General features: G+C 37.9%; 1 protein-coding gene across 1 annotated transcript in view; it reads left to right on the top strand.

Annotated features, from left to right (window-relative positions):
- Positions 1 to 16,057, top strand: part of LOC118205830 (17-beta-hydroxysteroid dehydrogenase type 6-like) — a 75,487-nt gene that overhangs the window by 50,926 nt on the left and 8,504 nt on the right. Inside the window, exons 3-4 of the mRNA XM_085813263.1 lie at positions 15,082 to 15,264; positions 15,409 to 15,541. Of these exons, the coding sequence (XP_085669389.1) occupies positions 15,082 to 15,264; positions 15,409 to 15,541 (316 nt within the window). The remainder of the gene's footprint in view (positions 1 to 15,081; positions 15,265 to 15,408; positions 15,542 to 16,057) is intronic.

Genomic DNA, 16,057 nt, shown 5'->3' with positions numbered 1-16,057 from the left:
TGATAGTGGCGCCCAACGAAGAAGAATAACCATGGCCGAGTTTCAAGAAGAACCTGTGCTGCCTGCAGAAACGGCTCAGAATCCAGAAATGCCAGCTGCCGCCCTGGAAGGATTCGGTTACATCGTCCAGACCATGCGCGCTTCGATGAAACCAGAAGCAACGTTTAATGGAAACTCACCGGTAACCAGTTTTTTGGAAAAATTGGATGACCACTTCATGCTCTACCCCGTGCACGAGTTTCAAAAAGTTACCTTAGCTACCAGCGCTTTGAGGGGCCAAGCGCTTAACTGGTTCAGATGTATCGGCAGAAGTCTCTTGGGTCAAGCAGGAAGTCCCACTTATACTTACGAAAATTTCAAGACTGCTCTACTAAAAGCCTTCCCTGTTGTAAGGGATCATGCGAAATTAGAAACGGGACTTTTTAGTATATATCAACAAAGAATCGAAAACCTCTCGAGCTTTATTTTAAGAAAAATTCACGTTTTCAAGCTCTTGTATGGAAACCGTCCGGATCCTGAAATAATTCAAGTGATTTTGCCGAGGTTACTGCCCCAAGTGCAAGACTTTATTGAATTAAGAAATCCAACTACACTGGAAAAGTTATTTGAGCTAGCAATCCAGTTTGAAAGTAGAAGAACGGCGGACGTCGAAAGAAGACGTCAATATCAACAGCGAAACCAATTTGGTACGCCAAGACTACAGCAAACTCAAGCATACGGCTACGGAGAAAAAGCGAATCAGTGGGCAAGGAAACCCGAGCATTCAAAAACAGCCGGCGAACGTCGACAGTTCAATAGCAACCCAGGAAAAAAGTCTCAAGGCCAGGGGAAAAAGAAGGAAAGCACGGAAAGGAAAAATAATTTAAACTAAAACGGATTTCTGCTGACGAGAGGGTGCGGAAATCCGAAGGCCACGAAAACCCCTCTTCCTACAAGTTAAATACAGTAATGGTGAAAAATTTGACTCTTCCGAAGATTGAAGTCTTGGTGAATAATATCCCGGCCACCGCACTCCTGGATACCGGCGCGCAGTGTTCCTGTGTGGCAGAAGTCTTTTTTAGAAAGTATTTTCGCAAATACCGCATATATAATGCTGATAATACGACAGTATTAGCGGCGCAAGGAGAACAATGTAAGTGCGTAGGTAAAGTACCTTTGTATATCCGTATCAAGGACGAACAAGTAAAGGTGATGTTTTTTATAGTAAAGAATCTGCAAGCACATTTGATCTTAGGAATAGACTTTCTTTCAGACGCACAAGCTACACTGGATTTTAATGAAGCGTCCCTTAAGCTGACAATAAAACCAGTGCGTGTAGAAAAGGTTGAACCGCCAAGGTTAAATCTTGACCATCTGCCTAATGACGAGCAAGATAGAATCCGACAAGTGGTAAGTGAATTTGCTTCGTTATTTAGTGATATTCCAGGATTTACTCAGGTTACTAACCATAGTATTGACACCGGAGATGCATTGCCAGTTCGTCAAAAACCATACCGGTATGATAAGAATAAGGAAAAAATTATAGAATGGCATATTACCGATATGCTACGTAAAAAGATCATAACGCCCATCTCAAGTAGTTATGCTAGCCCGGTGGTTTTATGTAAGAAAAATAATGATTATCCTTTGGAGCATCCAAAAAGGTGGAGATTCGCTATTGATTACCGTAAATTAAATTCCATAACGAAATATCCGGTATATCCGTTACCGATCATAGAAGAAATTTTAAGGAACATAAAATCAACCAAATTTATGACGACTTTAGACTTAACGACTGGTTATTTTCAAATAGGGGTGAGGCCTGAGGACGTGCCTAAGACTGCTTTTATAACCAAGTCTGGCACTTATGCATTTTTGCGTATGCCGTTTGGCTTTCAGGCGCCCCGGCAACATTTCAGCGATGCATGGACATTGTGTTAAGACCTGTTCTTGGAAAGTCCACATTTATCTATTTAGACGATATCATTATTACTAGTGATAATCTCGACCAACATATACAGGATTTAAGACAGGTGTTTTCTTTATTAAATGAGGCCGGTCTAAAAGTTAATGTCGAAAAGTGCAAATTTGCAGCCCCGAATTAAAATATTTAGGTTACAAAATATCTCAAAAAGGGATCGAGACAGATGAATCAAAAATAATCGCTGTACAAAAGTATCCGACTCCAAACACGCCAAAGAAGCTCTCTTCTTTTCTAGGACTTTGTTCATATTATAGGTCCTTTATAAAAGATTTTGCGGCTATCGCTGAGCCATTGTTAAAATTAAAAAGGAAAAAGGCAAGATTCTCGAGGACGGCCGAAGCCAATAGTGCTTTCGAAAAATTAAAACAAGCATTAACGCAAGCCCCTGTGTTAAAATTTCCTGAAAAGGATGAAAATTTAGAAATTTCAGCGGATGCTTCGGATTATGCGGTAGGAGCGTTACTTTCGCAAAATCAGCAGCCCGTGGCATTTTTTAGCCGAACTTTAAATCAAACACAAAGAAACTATTCCGCGACCGAGAGAGAGGCACTTGCAGTTCTGTTAGCAGTGCAAAAGTTCCGAGTCTACTTGGGAAAGGCGCCGATAACAGTATACTCTGATCATGCGGCGGTAACTAGATTGTACTCAGGGAAAAATTTATCCCCAAGGTTAATAAGATGGGCACTCAAGCTGCAAGAATATAATCTGGTAATCAAGCATACCCCCGGAAAGGAAAATATCGCAGCAGATGCCCTATCACGAATTAAATTAGACGAACAGGGTAATACCGTAAAAGTTGCAATGCTTACAGCGTGTACAATAAATTCCCGAGAAACTGTAATAACAGAACTGGGTAAGGATCCTGAGTTTGGAAGTATTTATGAGTATATGAAGGATCCTGAAAATTTTAGCCACCAAGATATTGTGGCGATAAGAAATAGGGCGGCCCATTACGAACTAATAGATGGTCTATTATTCTACACAAAAACTACGAATTCCAACAACGAATTTCGACCTGTTATCCCAGCTAGTCTTAGATTAAATATCCTGCAGGAGCTCCATGACTGCCCTTTAGCTTCTCATGCTGGTATTCGAAAAACTATCCAACGCGTACGCGAGGCAGTCTACTTTCCTGAACTGCAAAAGTTAACAAGGGCGTATGTCCAGTCCTGCCCAACATGTCAAGCAGTTAATTATATTAATTTCCGCCCGGCCGGGTTTCTAAATAGTATTAAATCCGAATTTCCAAATGAAATAATTGGCATCGATTTATTGGGCCCTTTCCCAAAAAGTCAGTTAAATAAAAGTCGCTATCTCCTTGTTATGGTTGATCATTTTAGTAAATGGACCGAAATTGTTCCCTTAAAACGAGCCTCCGCGAAATTAGTTACCGATTCTATTTTAAATAAATATATTTTAAAATACGGGGCGCCCCTAAAAGTTATATCGGATAATGGTCCTCAATTTGTAAGTAATATATTTGAAGACATGTGCCAAAAACTGGGCATACGTCATTTAAAAATGGTCCCGTATCGGCCGCAATCAAATATAGCGGAACGGGTCAACAGAAATATAGTGAAAATTATCCGTAGTTATGTTAAAAATTTTCATAAAAGCTGGGATAACTATGTCAATGAATTTGCTTTCGCCCTTAGGACCGCAAAACATGATACAACGGGCAAAACTCCTGCTGAGTTATTTTTAGGTAGAAAGATTATAACGCCGTTAGATAAATTATTTTATGTGCAACAAAGAGCCCCAGAATTTAAAATGGGTGATATAGAAAAACTAATAAAAGAAGCAAAAAAGAATACGGAAGTAGCACAAAGAAAACAGAAATTATATTATGATTTGAAACGACGGGGAGTAACTTATAAAGTAGGGGATGAAGTTTTAAAAATTAAGCATTCACGTTCTTCAGCACCAGAAGATAAAACTGCCAAATTTTTTCCACGATTTGAAGGACCATATGTTATAGAAAAAATAACTCACGCTGTTGTAGTGTTAAAAGCCAGAAATGGTGAAACCTGTTCCGCAAACATTGATCAAATTAAGCCCTACTTCGATCGTAATAAAATGCAAATCTTTTCAGATCTTTTGCAGGATCCGGCACGGCAGACACCGCAGGTACAAGTTCCAGAGGTGGGAAAACGACAAGTACAAGGGCAAGCCAATGAGAGACAGAAACAAGTGAAAAGAAAATTGCGCCGCGGAAAAATTGAATGTAACAAGAAAAAGAAGCCGTTCCACCGTCCAGAAACAGAGTTCACGAACACCCCCAGAATGAAGAAGGGAGAAGGACGACGTATGTGAAGAGGACCAGGAGAAATGACGGCAACTATAACCCGGCTTTAAAACGGAAGATCTACTCATCCGACAGAACTCTCCGCAGCAAAAGTCGCCGAACTGCGGAAGGGCCATCAGCGGCGGAGGAAAAAGTACAAGAAAAATTTGAACGGCCAACAACGAGGTCCAAGCAGGATCACGACAGAAGTTTCCCGGTTCCGCCAAGACCAGCTGCCATCAAACGGCAAAGACCACAAGCAGAGGAGAAAAGGAAAGTATTCAAGGGTGGCCGTACTGGTGAGAAAAGGAAGCTTCCAGAGGAAAGCACTGAAGGGCGAGCCCGTACAAGAAGGAGGATAAACCAAGCTACTATCTGCAGTACCTTTAAAGACTGGGCCCAGAAAAGGATGTCCGAATATTACAAAGATAAGTAAAATTTTATGTTACTTTGCAAACTTAAGTTAATCTTTCATTCTTACTGCAAGTGGCAGATTTCAAGAAGTTTTACCTCAGGCGAGGTCTACCTTTATCGCCAAAAGGGCGAGAAATGAGTTGTGACCGATTTTCGTATTATGTTTTTAAATTACTCGTGCGTAAAACTAAAGTTGATGTATAATAGTGTTGTGTAAAGACTTAAATATTGTAAAAAGTTATTGTATAAATTTTATTTAAAACATTCTAGCAAGAAAGAAGTTTTAGTCTGAAAGACTTTTTGAAATGTATTATTTCAATGTAGAAAGAATTGGCACTTGCTTTGAAAAGAATAGAAGTTAACAATGTACTACTAATGTATGTTTTCAAATCTGTAAAATTAACGGCATGTTGATATGTTCTGTTATTTTAAATGTTAAGAAATACCGTGATATGGTAAAAGTGAAAGTAATGTTAAAAATCTGTTATTCGTGTGACTGTAAAGATTAAATCATGGCGAATATGTGGTAAAGGTTGAATGATGTAGTTAGGCTCTCTGACTCTACACTTTAGAGTTAGCCACTTTTAGAATAGTACCTCAGGGTTTAGAGTTGAAATTAGGGTGTGTTTAGAGGTCTCGTTATGTTGAATTTTAACACGTTAGTGTTTTGATTGTAGGAGGAAGTGTGGCACACGTAGACAGAAACACATTCGTGTTTGGTGTTCTTTTACAACACATGTCAGAGAGCACGGGGAGAGATAATTAAAATAGTCATGAATGAAATAAGAATGTTAAGAGCAGTATAATTCTGTATGTTACTTGCCATGTCATTGTGTAACATTTCATTAAACTAGTTTTCCTTCCAGATCTCTGGAAGGAACCAGAATTGAATAAAAGCTCCTGGTTAGATGCAGTACAGATGAAAAAAAAGATTGTTGTATATCCTGGGAGCTGCTATTGTAACAAATTTCTTTCTTTTAAATTTTCTAGTTTCTAACGAAGTTATGTTTGTAAAAGGTTGGCCTCGGGTTAGATTCTAGAGCTGAAAGTTTTCAACAAGGTCGTTTTAGACCTCAGTTTCAAACTAATTAACTCTGGCGGGAAGTATGTAAGGATCTTAAGTTTTACTAACGTTTATTTTATTTTAAATCTTTACTATCACTTCTTATTTTCTACTTCCGGCCAGAATTATAAGCGTTAAAGTATTTATGCAAAGTTTGTCTGGCGAACGCCAAGTATTCAAGTGTGGCTTTTTGCCAAGCGAAAGAGAGGAAGAAGTAAGTCAACGCAGGCCGCTTACCTTAGAAGTTACGCAGTTGCTGTTCGCCTTCCAGGCCAGAGGTTTTAATCCTCTTGATAAATTAAACGTATTGTAGTCTTCACAGTCTCTGTGCTACATACGCTTCCTGTTATTATAAGGCAAATCTTCCACGTGTATTATTCTAAAGTTAAATTAGAGTTTAGTTTTATTTTTATACTTTTTTACGTTAGACCCCGAGTGGAGGGTCAGTGTATTCCGAAGTACGGAAGTTATTGTATATAGAGAAAAATAAAGGGTTTTGTATACCCTTCGTCTGTATCCTGTCTACTTACCACAATTAGTGAACATAGCTTTAGTAAGCTCTCTGTTCCGAGTCAGGTCCTTGTATGTTCCCGAAGAAGGTTAGAAGGAACACTGAACCTGATACGTTTACATAAAAAAAACTGTTTTCTCACAAAAGTTAGAATAAATTTCTGTAGATAATTATTTTACCCTCTCTTCTTATAGCAACCTTTCCTGGACTTCAGCAATCAATCTGTTCTCTTCCTTCCAGCATCTGGAAGGAATAAGTATCAGTATCTTTCTAAATACATTATAATTTACACTCTCTTGACACTGAATAAGTTTTTGTTTTTGATCCATTTATTTTCCTTAGTTACTGCTTAATTCACATTCATTCAAGTGTTCAAACATGAACTTAACTTTACCCTGGCTGTCCACCATGTGTGGTGTCAAACGGGAATATTCGTGTTTTAGTATTGCAACGCTTCCCCTAACCACAATGAATTGTTAGAATTCAGCGACCAAATAGACACACCTTACTCGACATTCTAAAACTCGATGAGCTATTTTAACATTCTTAAAATTCAAGTGTAGGTGGAGAACCCTACAAAACACATTCATTTTAAATTCCCCCTCATTCATCTTTAGACATGCAGGCTTTCGCTCTAAAGCATGATTTTATCTACAGTTTAATACTTAAATTTGAATTCATTTCTTTTGACCATTTACTTTTAGCATCTAAAATTTTATGCTTCTAGACTAAATTCTACTTTTACATAGTTTTCAAGTATTTACGTATATTTACAAAATTCTAATACATATGATTTTTACAATTTACCATAAAATGAATAAGAGAAAAATAAATTTTTACTTCACGCATTCATCGCCAAGCTGGCGGCACTGAAACTAAATTTCTTATTAATACAAGAATACGAAGTTATTTTTATCTTCGGGCAAATTTTGGCATTAACATAACAGAATTAGTCTTCCGACCAACAGAAACTGCTTGTTCTTAGATTTTATACTTAAAGAAAATAATACTTTTGCCTTAGCTAAATAAAGTAAAACAAAACTAAGTCTCAACAGAGACAAATTGACGTCAAAACATAGAACTTCGTATTTACGCATAACATTTCGGAACAAAAGAAAAAATTTTATAGAAGATTTTAACTTATCTTTGAGTTTTCGATGATTGAAACTCCGTCATTCTTTTCTGGCAAAATTGTTCCCACGTTATAGGTTTCATGGACGTCAATCTTCTCCTTACTGACCTCCGAGTGTCGTCCACATTAGTTTTTCTCTTGCGTCCTCTGCATGCTGGCCTCTTGGCGGAGTAATCGTCGGGTTGTTGTCGTTTTCGTTTTTCCATTGGACGGCTGGTCTTGACGTCCTCCGGTCTGGAGTCCTTCTTGAATTTCTTCTGTTGTTGCTGGTATTTTCGTTCCTCCTGCTGTCGTTTTAGTTTCCGGAACGGCGGCCTTGTTTGCACCTGACTCTCTGGCCCTGGGAGCGTTCTCCTCGATGCAGAATTTCTACTGCGATACGTTGTAACTGGTCTTTTACTCTTTACCAAAGATTCTTTACGCGGCGGCGTTGCTTTCTTGTATTTCTTAAATGCTGGAGTCTGAACGTTTTCATTTCTTCTTTTCGGTTCCGTCGCATAACTTGTAGAAGGGCTAGGTTTCTCTTCAGTTCTCTGCTTCTTGGGTGGTGGAGCGGGTGACGTTACTTCTTGACCTTCCACTTCTTTTGCGCTTGAGTCCTGCAAGAAACTTTTAAGGATTTCAAAATCATTTTGATTATAATATTTTTTCACCTGATCGGGGCTTGCTTTACAGATTCCCCCTCTCTCGTTCATAAGGTACAATACGACTCCCTTGATTTCCTGAATTACATAGGGACCTTTAAATTTTGGAGCTAACTTTGCAGTAAAATTGTCTGGGGCACTTGAGAAAGAAAATTTTCGCTTCAACACTTTATCCCCAACTTGATGATGACAAAATCTGCTTCACGGCGTTTTCTATCATAGTATAATTTTTGTCTATTTCTTGCCGTATCCGAGCTTCTAACCGCCTGGTCAATGAGTTTTTGCACATCTTTTTGTTTAAATTCTTGCTCTCTTTGTTGCACAAAGAAAAATTTATCTAATGGCGTAATTAACTTCCGTCCTAAAAATAATTCTGCTGGAGTTTTTCCCATAGTATCGTGATTTGCTGTCCTTAAAGCATAAGCTAACTCATTTATGTAGCCATCCCAGCGCTTGTGATGTGTGCTAACATAACTTCGAATTATTTTCACAATATTTTTATTAACTCTTTCTGCGATGTTTGCCTGTGGTCTATACGGAACGATTTTGATATGGCGTATGCCAAGTCCAGTGCATATGTTTTCAAATATTTGGCTAACGAATTGTTTACCTTTATCGCTAATGACTTTTATAGGTGCACCGTATTTTAAACTGTATCTGTGTAAAAATGCATCTGCAACTGTTTTGGCTGACGCGCGTTTAAGTGGAACAATTTTTGTCCATTTTGAAAAAAGATCTACAATTACTAAAAGAAAACGATTTTTATTTAACTCACTCTGGGGGAAAGGACCAAAAAGATCTATGCCTAAATTTCATTCGGAAATGTAGCGCGAATGCTATATAAGTACCCGGCCGGGCTGTAATTAATATCATTTATTAACTGACATTGATTGCAGGACCTGACATACGCAGTTACTATTTTGTATAATTGCGGGAAATATACCGCCTCGCGTACCCTTTTTAAAGTCTTTCTGACCCTTAAATGACCCGCTGTTTTCGCATCGTGTAATTCCTTCATAATGCTTAATCGAAGCGAGGCTGGGATGACTGGTTTGTACTCGAGATTTTCGTTTGTTGTTTTCGTATAAAATAATAAATTATCTATTATTTCATGGTTTTCTGCTCTACTTCTTATTGAATGGATATCTGTATGTTCAAAGCTTTCGGGGTCTTTCAAATACGCATAGATACTTCCAAACTCAGGATCAGCTTTCAATTCGGCAATAATTGTTTCTCTAGAATCTAAAATTTTTGAAGTCAACACAGCGCATTTGAGTTCATTTCTTCATCGTCCAGTTTTATACGAGATAGTGCGTCAGCAACATTGTTTTCCTTACCCGGTTTATATTTAATTACTAGGTTCTACTCTTGAAGTTTTAAAGGCCATGTTATTAACCTGGGCGTTAGATTTTTCCCCAAGTAAAGTCTACCAACAGCCGCATGATCCGAAAAGACTGTTACTGGCGCTTTGCCAAAATAAACTCGAAATTTGTGTACAGCCATTAATACGGCTAATGTTTCTCTCTCTGTAGCTGTATAATTCCTTTGCGTAGGGTTTAAAGTTTTATTAAAAAATGCCAAAGGATGGCCATTTTGCATGAGAACCGCACCTACGGCATAGTCCGACGCATCTGCTGCAATTTCCAGGTTTTCGTCCCCTTCCGGGAATTTCAAAACAGGGGCATTGATGAGTGCTTCTTTTAACCTTTCAAATGCAGTATTTGCCTCTGCTGTCCACGCAAATTTACTTTTCTTTCTTTTAATTAGTAACAACTGTTCAACAATGTTCGCAAAATCTTTTATGAACGACCGATAATAAGAACATAACCCAAGGAAAGAAGAAAGTTTCTTGGAGGTGTTGGGAGGTGGGAAATTCTTGATGGCTTTTATTTTTGAATCCTGAGTTTCTATACCCTTTTGCGAAATTTTATACCCCAGATATTTAAGTTCTTTAGTCGCGAACTTGCATTTTGATGCGTTAATTGTAAGACCAGCCTCTTTTAATAATTTAAAAACCTCTTCTAAATCTTTAATCTGTTGTTCCAACGTACTACTCGTTATAATTATATCATCTAGATAGATTAAAGTCGATTTTCCTAGGACAGGCTTTAGAATAATGTCCATAGCTCTCTGTAATGTTGACGGGGCCCCACACAACGCAAAGGGCATGCGTAAAAATGCATAAGTGCCCGATTTTGTGATAAACGCGGTTTTATGTATGTCTTCGGGTCTCATAGCTATTTGATAGTAGCCAGACGTTAAGTCCAACGTAGTCATGTATCTCGTAGACTTAATCTTTCTAATAATTTCCTCTATAACCGGCAAAGGGTAAACTGGGAATTTAGTAATGTAGAGACATTAGGTATTTTTTTGAAAGCAGACAAGATGAAAAATAGCAAACGCCTTTGCCGGGAATCGAACCACGGACCTCTGGAATACCGGCCCAGCGTGCACAACCACTACATCACGAAGGACGTTAGGAAAGTGGGAGATATACCTTATAGTGACACTATTAAGCTTTCTGTAATGGATAGCAAACCTCCAAGCCCTTTTGTCCGAGGGAGGGAACTCATTCTTTTTCCTACATAGTACGACTGGACTCACGTACTCACTATTTATGGGCGTTATTATCTGGTTCTTCAACATTTCCTGTAAGTGTTCTTCGATAATTTGCTCTTTCTGTTTATCATACCGGTAAGGTTTAGTCCTACAGGGTTTGTTGGCAGTTAACTGTATATCATGCGTAACAATTTGACAACTACCAGGCCGTTCTGAAAACAAGTTCGAAAAAGTACTCACCACTTGCTAGATAGCTTGGCTTTCATGGTCATTCAAATGGCTAAGGTCGACTTGCGGTTGTTCCACTGGTTCCACCACCCTCCGATCGATCTGCAACACAATAGAACTTTCCTGAAAATTCAGTTTGGCCTTCGCGGCTTTTAAAAACTCCATACCTAAAGTAAGTGGACTTTGCAAGTTTTTTACTACAAAATTTAATACTTTAAGGCTTTCGTTTTGAACCTGTATTTTTAAAGATAATTTTCCAATACATTGACAAGTTTGTCCTTGCGGTGCTATGATTTCTGTGTTTTTATTTTTAAATAATCGTAACCTATTAAAATTCTTCTTAAAAAATATATCACTCATAAAATTACCTTCTGCCCCTGTATCGATGAGGGCTTCTACTGGTACATCGCCAACCAGGACTTGTATAATCGGCAATTGTGAGTTTTTTACGACGACCGTATTTAAGTATCTTCTTGAGGGTTTTTTCGAAACTTCCGGTTTCTGGACCCTCGCTTTTACAGGCCCCTTTACTCGTTTAAAGCTTTCCTTTCAACTTCTGCCTTCTGGGTACGCGGACGGTTGTTTTCAAATTTCCTTTTTGGGCCTTGACCTTCGAGCTTCAATGAGTTAGCTTGATAGCTCTTTCCCCCATGAGAGCGATTTGTGTTTCTGGTCTGTTCATTTGAGGATTGCCTTCGGAGACGTTGAGAATACGATGACCCTCTAGCTTTTTCCGCTATTCTGCGATTTTGGAACTTGACCGCCAACTCGAAGAGTTCCTGCAAGGTGCTTGGGTTTCGAATTTCGAAGTAATCTCTAACAGCAGGTAGCAATCTTGGTAAGATTATTTCAATAATCTCCGCGTCGGGTTTCTTCCCATACAGCATATCCGTCAGCTTAATTTTTCGCAGAATAAAGTCCGTCAACTCTTCTATATTCCGTTGATAAAAACTATATAGTTCAGCTTCTAGCCTTGCTCGGTCTTTCACTATGGGGAAGGCCTTTAATAACGATTTTTTGAAATTTTCAAATGTATATGTTTGGCCTCCGAATTCCCTTCGAAATTCGAAAAATTTGCCTATATTCTTCCACCATAGCGAGGCCTGTCCTCTTAGTGCAGATGTGGCAATGGCAACTTTTTGTCTTTCAGGCACAGGGTAGAGCTGAAAATGATTTTCGAGGCCTTCTAGAAATATCGCCACCGAATTTTTTCCGTCGAAATTGACGTTTGGCTTGATTGACGCTCTCATCGTCTGGACCAGGTGTCCGAATCCTTCCAATTGGCTTGCCATTTCTTGTTGTTTTCCAGAAGCTTCCATCCAGTTTTCGGCCATTTCAGTTCGACAAGTGTTCGGGCGCCAATGTAATGTTGCGCGGCCCCAACCTGCACGCAACAATAGTGGTGACTGCTATGAACTGGAAAGTACACAAAGTCTTGAGAAGGGTTTAAATCCCTTTTTATTCAACTTTAGAAATTACAGATGCGTGCTCTTGACGCTCACAAACTACGCTGATCCGGCGGTAAAATAAAAATAAGAAACTAAAAATTAATAATAACAAGTTACTACCTACGAGGCTCTCTAAACGTAACTAACCTAACCGCGTTCTAAGATACCGGTGATAATTCAGCAAACTATTGAATATTAAGTTGAAAGATTCAACTATCTGCCGAGGCAAGCACACAGGCCGAAACGCGTGGTTCTTCAGTTTCTACCTAGCCACCTCCACGTCGTGAAGCAAGAAAGCACACTTTTGAACTCGTTTCTCTTCTATTTAACTCAAATTACTTCCGCTGACAGTTTGAATACTTTGCGAGTTCTACTAAAATTTACATACTCTGGCATTGGCAATTCCAGGGAAAAGTAAGGCTTGACAGGAAAGATAGTTTAAACTTAAAATAAATGTTAGTTAAAATAAATATAAACCCTGCAACGTCAACTACTCATGCTATCTACGCACAGCTAGTTTAGTGAATGTAAGCAGTTAGTAAGGCTTTCTAGCCAACAACAAAAGTTTTAATCCAATTTAAGCTTAGCACATTAAGTACAGTCTTGAAATAAGGTATTCTTTAGGGTCCAGTGTGTCAAAGTTTCTAATACGTAGGATTTCGGTTAGGAAGTAGTTTGTGGAAAACTTTGTATATTTTCACACGCACTTACATATACAATACAACATTGCAGAGCAGAGTGTGAAAATGATTTTAGAAAGTTCAGAGTGTTAATAAAGAAATTTATAAAGGCTTGTTGGAATATTTAAAGATGCAATTATTAAAACACATTTCCTTTCAGATGCCTGGAAGTAGATGAGTGTAGAAATAAATGTAGTAATAACACGAAATTCTATCCATGGAAGCTGAAAGTTTGCAAAATTTTAAATTAAGTTTTAGACTATAAAACTCATACTTTAGATTTAGAATTTAAAAATCTTAGTGATGTATTTAAAGACTTCCGTTGCGATTACTTTAATTCGGGTGGAGAAATATGTAGGATTGTTATTTAAATTAACCAGTTATTATGATTTGGTTCCTTACCATAACATCTCCTTTTCGATTTCCTCACCGAATTGCAAATGAGTTAGCTAGTATTTAAACTGAGGTTTTCGGATTTTAAGAGAACATGTGTTTCTCCTACGCGTGTAGGCTTTTAATATCCCCACGAGCTGTGACTGATATTGTTAGCATATATGTTCTAAATTCTGTTTAAATAAGACTGTTTTTTAAACCTTTTCAGGACTTTGTAGTTACTTTCAGACATAACAATAGTTCTCTTCATATCTATTAGAGGTTTTTAGACTCATTACCAGTTCCAGATTAAGTAAGACCCTGTTATATTACTTCTTTATAAAATATAGAGTTAATCGTTTACCTCTCAGGTATAAATGTTTTTAAAATTATTCTTTTCCAATCAAAATAATTACCAAATGGTCTTTGCTCGAGATTTCTAAAACCGAAGTGGTGAACCTTATTCATCACAACCAGATGAATGCCGTTTTCTCTCATGATTATAAGCAAAGCATCCAGTTTGTTCTTCGGTGAGAAAAATCAGGCTCAGTATCTCCAATTTGGATCTAATCATAGCATACAGAAATTCGATCTTCTTTTTATTGTGTAGTCAGTCCATAAGGTGCAAATCAAAAACAATTTACTCTTTCAAGATCTATCTCAACAGTTTTGTGACCCTGACTTTTACTTATATTAAACTGTCTATGCTTCCTACCTTTAGGTACACTACCTTTTAGGTAGTACATTGGTATACCCACTTTATAGCAGCATTGTTGATCTTTTAAATGCATGCAAATGTTCAGTATACTCTATTATTCTGTAATAGGCACTTCAAGCTCATTTTCCTTCTGGTTGTTCCTGTACTTATGGTAACGACACTTTGGAAGATGCGATCGAATCCTCTAATTTTCTAAAATTTCCGAATCCCGTCTGTGCAACTGATGACGACAAAACATACTTACGATCGCAAATGAGGAGGGGTACATTAAGACCCAGAAATGCCTATTTTAAGATAGCAGAATGTAGATCAAATCAAATATTTGAGTGCAAGGAGTTTTCTCATTAAGCAGCAGGTTTTTTAGAAGCATAATAAAGAAGATTGAGATGTCATAATAATCATCGTTTAGCATCCTATTTCTTCAATTTATTAAGAAGATTAGTCCTGAAACGTTGTAGACTCATCGTATCGGTAGGCTTACTGTTAAAAAATTAACTTAATATTTTTTTATTTCCTCTACAGTTTTTTACTTCAAATGAAATATCAAAATTCAGCCTGCCTTTTCTTCCCGGGGTGACTGTTGCTACGATGATATTAAATAAGCATTAAAAAAAAAAGCAACTAAATTAAGAGACCACACGTAGACGAACACTAGAATATATTTAAAAACAACATTAAAAATTACGATTCAAATTTTATCTCTCAAGAATACGTTGATTACTTGTCATGGAATACATTATTCTCACCCCTCGTTCTAAGTGTGTTGTTAGAGAAGTGTTGAATTGCAGTATGGTTCTCACAAAAGATAATTATGCGCGAAATTTTAAAGGCTCTGTTTTAACAGCTTATTTATAATTGCCTGAATTATCTACTAAAGAATAGGCTTAAGATAAGTAAACTAACTCATTCAGCTGTGCAGAAGCATTAAGATTGTCCTATATAGTATAAGTCATGTGTATTTATTTTGTATTATGACTGATACTATCTTTAAATTTGAATAATGAAACACATCTGATTCTAGTAATATTTCTTCTGTTCGGATGCCACAGTTTTCTCCCTTTTCAGATCTATGGGCTCTTGTGAACAATGCTGGAGTTCAGAAAGGATTTTCTGTCGAACTTACTGGAATAATTGAATTCAAAGACACTATGGAAGTCAATGCTATTGGTCTCGTCCGTGTTACTAAAGCCTTTTTACCTCTGTTAAGACAGACGAAAGGTCGGGTCGTCAACGTGACCAGTTTATCAGGCAAGGAATTTGCAGTAGGCAAAATTTAAGTCATCCTCTCATGACAACTTTTTTTTCTCTTTTTAAAGAATATAGCTTAATATAACCTTAAAACTGGTGCGAGTTTTTACAAGCACTTTAATTATAAGATTCTTTTTTGACTAGGGCGAGTTACTATGCCCCATCTTTGTTCTTACACCATGAGTAAGTTCGCAGCAGTAGCTTTCACCGAGTGTCTGAAACAGGAAATGCAAGTATGGGGTGTCAAGGTGATCTCCGTGGAGCCAGAAATGTTCGCGTATGACTAATTTTCTTTCGCTCTGTCTTTTTTTTTCTTCTTTTTCTCCCACGCGATTACGTATCGAATCTCTACAAACATGCCGTTTCACTTTTCATTCAAGTGTATTGCCATTCAGCAAAATGTAGGGTCTTTCAAACTGAATCTACACTGGTGTGCAAAAATTAAGGACGAAGTCGAAAAATTAGCATATCAGCTGAACGAAGAGGCAGAGCGGACAGAAAGACCAATCAGGAGATTAAGTAAGTTGATGTACGGTAGCACATGCGCAGATATGCAGGTAGACGTAATGGGGGAGTGTCTGAGTAGTATAAAGCATGTTGTCGGTGTAAGATCAGTATTTCTGGCAAACAGATTGCACGCCGTATAGCAGTTAAAATCACACCGAGTTGCTGCCAAGGCGAGAAATGGCGAATAATCAATCTGTTAGACGACATATGCATGCTTTTACTCGAGGTCGAATCATTGGGAAGTTGGAGGAAGGCCGCAGTGTGACAAGTGTGGCTGCAGAGTTCG

This window comes from Stegodyphus dumicola, chromosome 3 (genome assembly GCF_044657685.1).
Source record: "Stegodyphus dumicola isolate Sdum_Otavi_A_Nest chromosome 3, ASM4465768v1".
NCBI classification, from domain to species: Eukaryota; Metazoa; Arthropoda; class Arachnida; order Araneae; family Eresidae; genus Stegodyphus; species Stegodyphus dumicola.
The sequence above is the reverse complement of the archived record's forward strand: the minus strand, read 5'-3'. Positions and strand labels throughout refer to the sequence as shown.